The sequence below is a fragment of the Poecile atricapillus genome, chromosome 6 (genome assembly GCF_030490865.1).
Source record: "Poecile atricapillus isolate bPoeAtr1 chromosome 6, bPoeAtr1.hap1, whole genome shotgun sequence".
Taxonomy (NCBI): domain Eukaryota; kingdom Metazoa; phylum Chordata; class Aves; order Passeriformes; family Paridae; genus Poecile; species Poecile atricapillus.
The window spans coordinates 32,012,935-32,023,975 of record NC_081254.1 but is presented as its reverse complement, the minus strand read 5'-3'; the positions used below and the strand labels follow the sequence as shown (position 1 = coordinate 32,023,975).

The 11,041-nt window shown below is 44.6% G+C and overlaps 1 protein-coding gene across 1 annotated transcript in view; it reads left to right on the top strand.

Moving 5' to 3' along the window:
* Positions 1 to 6,720: 6,720 nt before the first annotated feature.
* PDZD8 (PDZ domain containing 8) overlaps positions 6,721 to 11,041 on the top strand; it is a 52,369-nt gene continuing 48,048 nt past the window's right edge. Inside the window, exon 1 of the mRNA XM_058841245.1 lies at positions 6,721 to 7,747. Within this exon, the coding sequence (XP_058697228.1) occupies positions 6,846 to 7,747 (902 nt within the window). The 5' untranslated portion in view covers positions 6,721 to 6,845. The remainder of the gene's footprint in view (positions 7,748 to 11,041) is intronic.

Sequence of the window (11,041 nt, the reverse complement as noted above, 5' to 3'; positions counted from 1 at the left end):
ACACACCTTCCCCATAAAGTTCATGAGCTGATCAGTAATTTCCTTTTCTTTTCTGTTTTAATGGCTTGAGACCTCGTACGAAACTCAGCAGCAAACAGACACTAAGGTGAATAATGGAAAAATCCCAGAATCTTCCTTTTCCAAGAAAACTACAATATGAGCTAAAGTTTCTGAGATACTCCCTCTAGCCTGAAGTACTGGAGCAAGTTCCCTCAAATCTCCTGGTCCCTTACTTCACTTCTCTTTCCAGCTGAGGCAGCATCAGGATCCATGGGGGATGTGAGCAGCTACAGGAATGCAGGACCTGGCACAGCATGTCACTGATCCCAGGGCTGGAGCTGCTGAAATTGGATTACTGAGTCTTTGCACAAAGCTCTCCCGAGCACACACTGCAGGACATGAACTCAGGCTGGGATTGTGGCAATGCCAGGGGCTTCTTTTCCCCAGAGCAGCCCTTTCACCCTCCCTGCTGCAGGACACAGAGACTGATAAAGGGTTGGACACAGAGGCTGATAAAGGGATAAAGGGTCAGATATAGAGGCTGATAAAGGGTCAGATATAGAGGCTGATAAAGGGATAAAGGGTCAGATATAGAGGCTGATAAAGGGTCAGATATAGAGGCTGATAAAGGGATAAAGGGTCAGACATAGAGGCTGATAAAAGGTCAGACACAGAGGCTGATAAAGGGTCAGACATAGAGGCTGATAAAAGGATAAAGGGTCAGACTCAGAGGCTGATAAAGGGTCAGATATAGAGGCTGATGAAGAGTCTCTGAGCTGCAGCAGCTGCAGCCCAGCCACGTGTGCAGCTGTGACCTTTCTGCAGGGGTGATCACCTCCAGCAGCAGGGAGGGAAGGAGGGAGGGAAGGAGGGAGGAAGGAGGGAGGGAAGGAGGGAGGGAAGGAGCTTCTCTCTGTGGCCTGATTTGGCCGGGCTTATCTGGAGGCTTAGAAGACACAGCAGATGCTCTGCGACTGGCAGCTGCTGGACACGATCAACTACCTGTGGACTGATGCAGGGAATTACACTTTTAATGAAGTGAGACACAAAGCCTCATCTCAAACCCCACATTCATCCCTGGAGTGTGTCTTAACCCTTTAGCCAGTGAATCCCTCTGCAAACCAAAATTGCTTTTCAATGCAGTTTCCTGAAGCCTCTCCATCAGCCAGAGGCTGCTTTGGACTAATCCAGGAAATGAGGCAAGCATTAAAAAAAAAATATTGTGAGGTTATGGAACATGAAAAACATATTGACCATAGTGTAATTATACTTGAAATGGATTAGGGGAAGTAGCTAAAACAATCTCTTCTCTGAAAAAGATCATTTGGGAGCTTGCAAGAGGGCCTTGGGGAGGGTGCCTGAAGTTCTGAGTAGGGATGGTGAATGTGCTTCAGAGCACGTAAGGAAAAGGTTCTGGAGTGAACACTAAATGACAAATGTGATAATCACTGTCCCAAACATTTCACTTCCTAAAGCTTAAGAGAACTGGCATTTACATGAATACCACAAGTGAGTAAAATAAATGCAGGAAAAAGTGAAATACGTGTGACAAGTCTCACTCGCATCTGCGAATTAAGTAACAGTTTCTGGACTTAAGATGTAACATCAGACAGGCAATAAAGGAAATCTTCAGTTTGCCTTGCATACTGGTAATATTAAAACCCTGAATTTGTTATATTTACAATTAAAATAGCTATTTTAAATTTTTTCTTTTTAATCTTGGCAAAGTTATCTTAGAGCTACAGTTCCTAAGTGGAGTATCTTTTTCCATGATATAATAAAAACCAGAGTCTGTGTAAGCTAGTAACAGAATCCCTAATTAAGAACCATGATACTTTAAGCTTGAGTATGATGAGCCTCTTGAAGTAAGTATCCAAAGCATCTTTACATCCAAAATGTTAAGCTCTTGATTAAACAAGCAGAACATACTTTAAAAGATAATTAAAGATGAGCTTCGGTGAAAATACTGGGTTTGTATTTGGGCCAAACTAAACCTTGGATGCAAACCCTCACTGTCTTTTTTTGTTTTAACATGTTCTGATCCAAAGTGGTTGGGCTTTGAGCCACTCCTACCAAACACAAGTGTACTTGTTGCAGGTAAGACTGCAGAGCTGTTCATAAATGACAGTATCCCTGTTGTGAGACAGATTATACCAGATCTGCAAATTTAGACACAGAGTTAAAAACCTCTTCTTTTTCAAAAGTGAGTGTTAATTTGGGGCATCCACATCTTTGCTCAGCGAATGGAGTTGTTTTGTTTTTTTCCTCCTGTTGCACACAATATTCACAGTTCCAAAGTAAATTCTGCAGTTTCTCATAACTTCTGAAAATTGAGGGTTGGGTATCTCAGGTAGGAACCACCAAAAAGCAATATGTAGCATGCACTTCCATCTTGAAAAAATAAGTCTTCCAGTGAGACATTTCTAGGATAGAAATAAAACCTCCTAAAATTCTCAGTTTCCATCCTTAAAAATAACTAGAAGTTGGGGGATGCATGTGTCATATTTTTTAGTAGGATAAATGGATGCATTAACGCAATAGAGACAATGATTTATTCTGGCTGACGAAATGGTGGTGGGTCTCTGTAGCACTAACACAGCCTAAATATGACTGAGTCACCCAAACTGTATTTTTTTCCCACAAAATTAACAAGTGGGGGAATTTAGGTTATAACAGTGAAATGTTCTTGAGAGATTTGGAAATTAATATGGAGCCCCAAGTAGAGGATTCTCCTCTGGACAAGGAATAGGCTCAGAGGGGGCCATGAGACAAATTCCTCTGGGTGAGTTGAACAAATCTCCCCAGGGACCAGCTAGAAACAGGGTGAGCTCTTTCTGCAGACTCACAGTGCAACCTGCCCCTTCAAAGGCAGAATTAAAACAGTGAAAAAGTAGGAATTAAAATGGCATTGAAGAAAATCTCACCTGAAGTCCCAGAGTTTTAAAGAAGTTTATACCAATAAAATGCAGAATTGCCTGATATTAAGGTAATACTGTGCTTGGTAGAGTTCAGAACTAGAACTGGAAGCAGTACTGATCACTGTGTTTCCTACATATATATATATATTTGAACATATTTTCAGCATTGGATCAGACCAGCTGCTCTCTGTGCAGCATATCCTGTCTCAATTTGTAGATGCCTGAGGACAGTCAAAAGGAAAAGACACCCGCCAGCTGTCTGTCACAGTGCAACTTCCAGCAATCTTTGTGTTTAATAACCTTCAATGGATTGTTTTTTTCCTCATGAATTTACCTAATCACTTTCTAAATCCTGTTTCATGCAGCACCATGAGAATGATAATCTAATTTTGGTCTCTAAGAAATGTAATACAAAAACAATAGGAGGCCCAGGAAAGAATGAAATCATTTTGCCAACAGAAATTACAAAAGAAGGCAACAATTTTACTCCAGTGATGAAGAAAATTACTAAAACCACTCATTACAAAACATCCTGCTTTGAAAAACAATCTATTTAGACTACTTTGCAGTTCTGAAAAAAATAAAACCCACCCCATCTGTAATTGCCTTTCCAAGATTGTGATGTGGATGTTTCTTCCCTTGGTGCCACAACATGAACTTTAAAGTGTGCGGCTTTGCCAGGTCCTGCTGCCTGGGGTCACTGCAAATGCTGCTAAAGGCCAGTGATCCTTGGATCAGGCAGTGAGGTGAATTGAGACAAATGTTCCCAAGGCACCACCACTCCTTGCTTAGAACAGGACAATTGCCTCAAACATGCCCCTTCTGTGAATTTATGCTACTTGCTCTCTATTAGCAATTACAGAACTCTAAATATTTTGCAATCTTTGTGCACAATCATTGTTGAAATCTCCCACAAAATGTTGAAATTAATTCTGAAGCTCTGCACTTGGAGATTTGCTGCCATCATGTACTAAATTGATTTACAAATGAAAAGAGCATTTTCCTTGTTTAAATACAGGTGAAATATCCCTTTTAATAGACTATTTCCTAATACATTTTTAAAAGATCAGTATAAATATAGGCCTTTTTATTTTGCATATCTTGAGTCCCATTTAATAATTTCCAGCTATTCAAAGAGTAAACAATTGAGTACATTCTACAGTTTTACAAAGCTCTGTGTAACCAGGGTGAAATTGGTGAGACTACATAAACCTTTCTATTTATCTAGACTTCCAAAAAATTCAAATAAGACCTTCTAAATGGAAGCCAAAGTAAAATATGTTCTTAAAGGCCCTTTTTAGATGGTATTAAGATGAATCTTCTTTTTCTTGTCTACCTGACAAATTTAATTTTTTTTTAAATTTTATTTCAATCCTGTGTTACATAACATTTTTGCATAATCATTTTGTATTCACGTTGGCACATTTGCTATTTCCCCCCATTCTCCCATTCTCATTGAAAATCCTAAAACACGCCCGATTCTTGCTTCATAACGTGTCTTTTAAGATAACACAGCTCCTGTTGAAAATGTTCCTGGGGAAGGAGAAAAGCGATTACAGAGCTGAACATTTCAGAGGCTCTTAAGCTGCCATCAGGTGCACAGAATGTTCCAAATTCCCTATTCTGCTTGTCTAACAGAAGAAAATACTCAATTGAGACATCTGCAACATGACTTTTTTTTTTTTTTATCCTCCTGCTGCTCCTCCTGACCCAAAAGCAAGGCTGCTATTGCCTTTTTGAATAGATCAGTCCTTATCTGAAAAGCCATTTAGTTGCAAATCCCAAACCTTTCCATTATTACCACATATGCCGGTATTAGCCACGGTAAAGGCCCGTAACAGAGCAGCTCAAATGTTGGACTAATGACCTCTCTGATATTTCTATAGAAGTGCTCTGTTAAACACCCAGCCATTTCAACTTTCAGTAACAAGACCTATAAAAAATTCATACTCTGAATCTCTAGTTTCAAACCACAGCACTACATCATCAAGAGCTTTTCAGTCCTCCCACCCCACACACTTTACGAAGGGGGATGGGGAAGAGAGCTTTTATCTTCTTGGTAATAAAATTTCACATTTTCTTCTCTTGTTCGCATTTTTAAACAGTTCTGGAGGTTGGGGAAAAAAACAACCAACTATGTGAGCATGAGTTTTCTTTTATTCTATTAATATATAATGTCACCTAAGAACTTTTAGCTAGGTATTTAGCTAAACATAAAAAAATTGTAAAAAACAAGCTCAATAATTTAAGTAACTTTTGTCTCAATTGTTGCTGCCTTTCAGAAATTGTAAAACTTCTATTTCAAGACTGAAAAGGGAAGCACCTGGAAAAACAGTATACAGTTGACATAGTACATTCTCGAGCAGTATATACAGCTTTGATCTGGTCTTTAAATGAGTTTGCTGGATTAGAAAACAACAGATTCTTTTGGATATATGTATATATTTTCCAGTAAAAATATGGTTATTTCTATGACAATTCTGTAAGTGAAATTTGAATGACTCTTCCGATTTAGCCTCTCAAAATGTTCAAAATGAGTCTTTCTGAAGAGTCACAGATTTTCTGCACGCTGTAGCCCTGCCTCATGTCACGTTTCCTCTCTCTATCCTCACTCACTGATTTTAAAGCAGTGCTGTAATGCGCATCCTTCCTGGTCCCCGGTTTGATGGGCTGTCACTGGCTGTGCCTCCCTGGAAGGGCTCTGGGCAGCCTGGGCACTGAGATTCCTCCTCTCCTCTCCTCTCCTCTCCTCTCCTCTCCTCTCCTCTCCTCTCCTCTCCTCTCCTCTCCTCTCCTTTCCTCTGTGATCTCATCGAAGCCGCAGTCTGTCCTAAAAGAAACCTCTGTCCTTGCTTGTCTTACCCACAGGACAGCAGCGATCTCATCACACACATCAGAGGCTGAAATGCCATGCAAAGCTCTCAGCTTGCTTTTCTCCGTGCTCCTTTTCTCCACAGCTTTGGTTTGTTGCTTATTTCTACCTCTTATTCAATGATGACTTTTAAGTAAATGGCTGAAGGGGACGGAAACAGATCTATATCTTATCACCAATAATAGCAGAGCTGGATAAAATGCCATCTAGGCAGGTTTGGTTTGGTTTTTCTTAACGTGCTAAAAGCATCTCTCATCAGCAGGAAACAAGGAGGTTTCTAGGAAGTCGCACAACGCCCACGAAAACAGACTTTATCTCATCGCCCCTCTCCGGAGCAATTGCACCGAAGCAATCCCCATCCACCCGCCGATTTTTAAAGATGCTCAATGTCCTTTCTCCGTCACCGCCCCTCGGTGCTCCTCGGCCACCAAGTGCCACCGACACCGGGCACCTTCCCACGGGCGGTGCGTCCCGCGGCCGTGCCCAGCCCGGTTCCCCCGCCCCGCGACACCGGGCACGGCCCGCCGGCGCTCGGGAGCGCGCCCGGGACTGGGCGTCGGGACTGATTTGCCCGGGGAGCAAATCAGGGGAGCGGGGACCGCGGGTCGGTCTCGGGAGCGCGCCCCGGCACGGGGTCTCGGGACTGTGCCCCGGGAGCGTTCGCAGGGAGCGCGCCCTGGGAAAGGGTCTCGGGAGCGCGCGCCGCTCCTCACGGCCGCGGGTGACCCCTCCGCGCGCCGCCGCCGCCCCGCCCGCGCCGCTCCCCCCGCGCGCACGCGCCCGCGCCCGCCGCGCGGTGACGCCGCGGCGGCGCGCGGCGACATGACGTAACCCGCCGGTCCCGCCAATCGGAGCGCGGGTAGGGCGGGGCCGGCGCCGCTGGTTGGCTGCCGCCGCCGCCCCCGCCCCGCCCCGCGGCCGGCGGCGGGGGGGACCCGGATGAGGCGGCCCCTGGCGGCCGCGGCCGTTAAACGCCGGTGGGGCGCGGGCGCGACCCCCGCGATGGCGGCGGCGCGGTGAGGGCGGCGCGCCCGGGGCAGCGCGGAGGCCCGAGGATGCCGCTGCTGTACGTGATCCTGCTCTCGGCGCTGGCCGGCTGCTGCCTCACGCTCCTGCTCCAGCTCCTGCTCGTCTACAGGAGGAAGCCCGAACCCCCCGGGGCGGACGGAGCCTACGGCGGCATCGTCTACTCCCGCGTGGCGCCCGAGCACGGCCTCAGGGAATACCTGCAGGGCGCGGAGCCGGCCGGCGGCCCGGCGTCCGCGGAGCCAACCCCCAGCCCGGCCCCGGCCTCTGCGCCCGCCGCCGCCCCGGGCCCCGAGCCCGGCCCCAAGCAGCAGCAGCAGCCGCCGCAGCAGCAGCAGCAGCCGGAGCCCCCTCCGGCCCCCTCCTCCCGCGAGGAAACGTGCCACTTCCTCAATGCCATCTTCCTCTTCCTCTTCAGGGAGCTCAGGGACACTGCCCTGGTCAGGGACTGGGTCATCAAGAAGATCAAGGTGGAGTTCGAGGAGCTGCTCCAGGCCAAGATGACAGGGAAGGTGCTGGAGGGGCTCAGCCTCAGGGAGGTCTCTCTCGGCGATGTCCTGCCCGTCTTCAAGTCCGTGAAGCTCATCCGGCCGGTGGCCTGCAATGAGGAGGGCACTCCCGAGGAGCTGGGCTTTGAGGTAGATCTGGAGTACAATGGTGGCTTCCACCTGGCCATCGATGCCGACCTGGTGTTCGGCAAGTCGGCCTACCTGTTCGTGAAGATCTCCCGGGTGATGGGGAAGCTGAAGCTGGTCTTCACGCGCCTGCCCTTCACGCACTGGTTCTTCTCTTTTATGGACGACCCCGTGATACTCTTTGAGGTGAAATCTCAGTTTGAAGGGAGGCCCATGCCTCAGCTCACTTCCATCATAGTGAATCAGTTCAAGAAAGTAATTAAGCGCAAGCACACCTTACCCAATTATAAAATCAGGTGAGTTATTCTGCGTCCTCAGCCTTACTTTGAGTGGTTTGCTCTTAATGGGTATTTAGCGCGATACACTGCTTGTCTGCTGGCAGAAGTTTTCCATGAAAGGAAGGATCATTTTCCATTTATAACAGGTGAAGAATTTCACAGTGCACAGTGAGGTTGTTGCATGCCCTCATCTGGGTGTAACTAAAGTGGCAGAATTCCTACGTATGAAAAGTTTGGGGATGTTGTGACGATTGGACCATGATACCCCTCTTTGGAAGAGTTAGGAGGATGGTTCCATGGAGAGTGTGTGCGTTTGGGGTGTTCTGCCACTGGTCAGCCACCAGGGCAAGACTTGTGGCTTATGCTTACCTCTAGAGGTGAGGTGATGATTACTTAATATAAGAAAAGGTAGAGTTCACAGACTTAAGTAATATTTTTGAGATCCCATGATACAGGCAGTCCACTTCTTTTCTGGTCTACTGAATTCCCTCAGTAATTTTGGGGGGAGTCTGAAAGTTGATAAGGGAAGTACCGCTACTGCTGTGGCAAGCAAAACTTTGAAGGACGTTTTTTAGGTTTGCTTTTTTTTTTTATTACAGTACGTTTTCTTTTACAAATGCACATATTGCAACACAGACTGCATCATGAAGTGAATATAATGAAATGTGCACTGATACTTCTGTAGCAGAAGTGGCATGAGGCATACTCGCTTTGTTTCTGTCCTCTAATATTGATATTGAATGTCTTACCACTGCTCAGGTACTGTTTCCTTTTCTGTTGTGTCTTATCACTCTTAGGAGGCCACGTGTCCTTTCTCTTTTGTTTGTTCTTTGTAGCTTTTGTTATGTGTGAAGGATTTTAGGTTTGTTTACCACATTCTTCTGCAATAAGCCTTTTCCTTGAAATTCATGAGATGAGTAACTGAAAATGCCTGTTTGGATTTTGAAGTGTAATTAGCTTTGTAGTGGTGTAATTTTTGAAGCCTTTTCAGCTGGTTCCCCTGCAACTGAATTTATAAGTGCTCTCATGAAAGTGGATTTTTAAAGTATCCAAGATTTGGATAGCCTTAACAGGGCATTAAATGGTTTTTTCGAGTAATGTAGTGGTTCTTTCAAATTTTGAGGCACTGAATTGCTCTTCAGAAGAGAGAATCCCTGGACAGCAGGGAAGCTGTCACAGCAAGTTTGCTTCCATTCTCTTACTGTTTGGGGAAGAGTGAAGCTGTAAACTGTGGAGAGGAGCCCGCAGGAGAGGTTGGGATAGCCCAGTCCTGGTGCAGAGTCAGCGCTATCAGCACATTTAGAAAGTACAAGTGAACTTTGCACTCCCTAGACAAGTTTTTAGGGTTCCTGTCCAAGCTGTGATGATGTGCTCCGTGCTCCTCCCCTTCAGCAGATGAAGACAGACATCTTCACTTTGCCTCTGAGAGATGCACGTGGACAGTGAGGTGTTCTCATCATTTAGTTGGAGATAGTCGATTTTCCACGAGTTTCTCAAACTTTCTGCCACCATAAAGAATAAATGAGGCATGTGTGAGGGAGTGGAGGGGCAAATGAGGAAAGAAGCAGAGTGCAGAGCCTGAGACAGAAATGAGAAGTGTGATGACAGAAGGTAACTGACAATAAGAATGATACTGTGAATTGATATATGATATTATAAGGCATAAATAATTATAAAACTAAGAAGAATTAACAGTTAACTTAAAGTGTTCTCTTTGGTTAAAGGAGTTGGAAATCTTTGAATGCTTCAGAGGAAAATACAGTATCATAGCTGATTTTCACACTAGATAGTGGGCAGTGAAACAGTGCCCAGCTCTGATGCTTTTGACCTTTATGTTTTATGCCATGTACTGAATGTATCATTCCAACCTCCCGTGTTGTGAAGGGGGCACTAAGGCAGGACACAAAGCTCAATGCACATTAATGGAATTGTCCTGAGGAAGGAAGTTTGGGTCACTGGTGTTCCAGCTGTCCATAACATGGCCTTTAAAGCTTCAGGTGGGAACCTTTAGCTATCCACAGTGTCCCAAAGTTTTGTAAAACACAGTCTGAAACTGCAAATTCTTCCCCAGCGTGTCCCAGCTGAGTTTAGGCAGGTGAATCCCCAAACTTGCTAACAGCTGAGTAGTAACAATACACTCTGAGGTGGTGGCAGAGCTGAGAGTTCAGGTGTTACTGAGAGCTGGTTGGGAAAATCAAATCCCTTGCTGATAAGATGCAAAAGTGGGGCTTTAAACAGAATTGTAAGATTACACTGGATTTGGGATCATGGTAATGTATTTCTTAGCAGAGAATATATAGGAGAAAGGAGTTTCACAACTGCTTAATAACCTCTTACCTTACTTAAAAGTTTCTCATCTATATGGAATGCAATTATTCTCTCCCAATTTTTGTCCTATTGTCTATATGTCCTTAAGTACACAGTATTTGTTTCTATGTGTAGTTCAAAACCTTTCTGATGTCTCCCTACCCTTGCTTAAGTAACTTGATAGATAAAACGTTGAATAGCAGTGGTTACAGCGTTGTAAACAAAACTACTTGGAGTGTGAGGGATTCTCTCTTTAACTGGTTAAAAGGGGCACTTTGCTACTCTGTTGGCTTCCACACTGAAGCCCACAGAAGAGTTTTATCTTGTTTCAAGGTGTTAATTAGCATATAAATATATGCCATTTTCTTTGTCTTTTGTATTTGGCAACTTGTAGAGGTTATTACTGGGTGGTGAATGGCATATGAAGAGAACTTCTGCCAGCAGTTGATCTTAAACATCCTGTAACTAAGTTTTTTGTAACAGATCCTAGCCTCCTCTCTTATTTATTTACGAAACACTGTATTTCAAAAATGTATATTCATATGTGTACTGTCTGTTGCTACAGCCAAATTACACCACAAGTACTTTGTATTCTTTCCCATTAGGTACAGGTTTATGCAGCACAGCAGTGATGAGTAGGATCATATTTTGTATCATCCATTTCTACAGACTTTGTGTGATCTGCATAACTGTACCTTGAAAGCAGGGAATGACATCCTGCATTCCTGCTGTACTCCTTAGAGTCTATAGGGAAAGGAAGTATAGCCTAGTAAGTGCATTTAAAGTTTGTCTAGCATTTTATACACATTTTTCTCCATAAAAGCAATTGTCTACTAATTGAAAAGGAAGGGTTGCACTTTATGTCTAAACTAATAAGTAGTAATTTGTGTTTTACTCTAATAGCATGTAATCACTTTTCTCTGTCTCTTTTACAAATGTGTTTGTGTCTGGCAAAACACCCTATTTTGTAGCTGCTCTGCCATTGAATGGGAATTGCCATCTTGT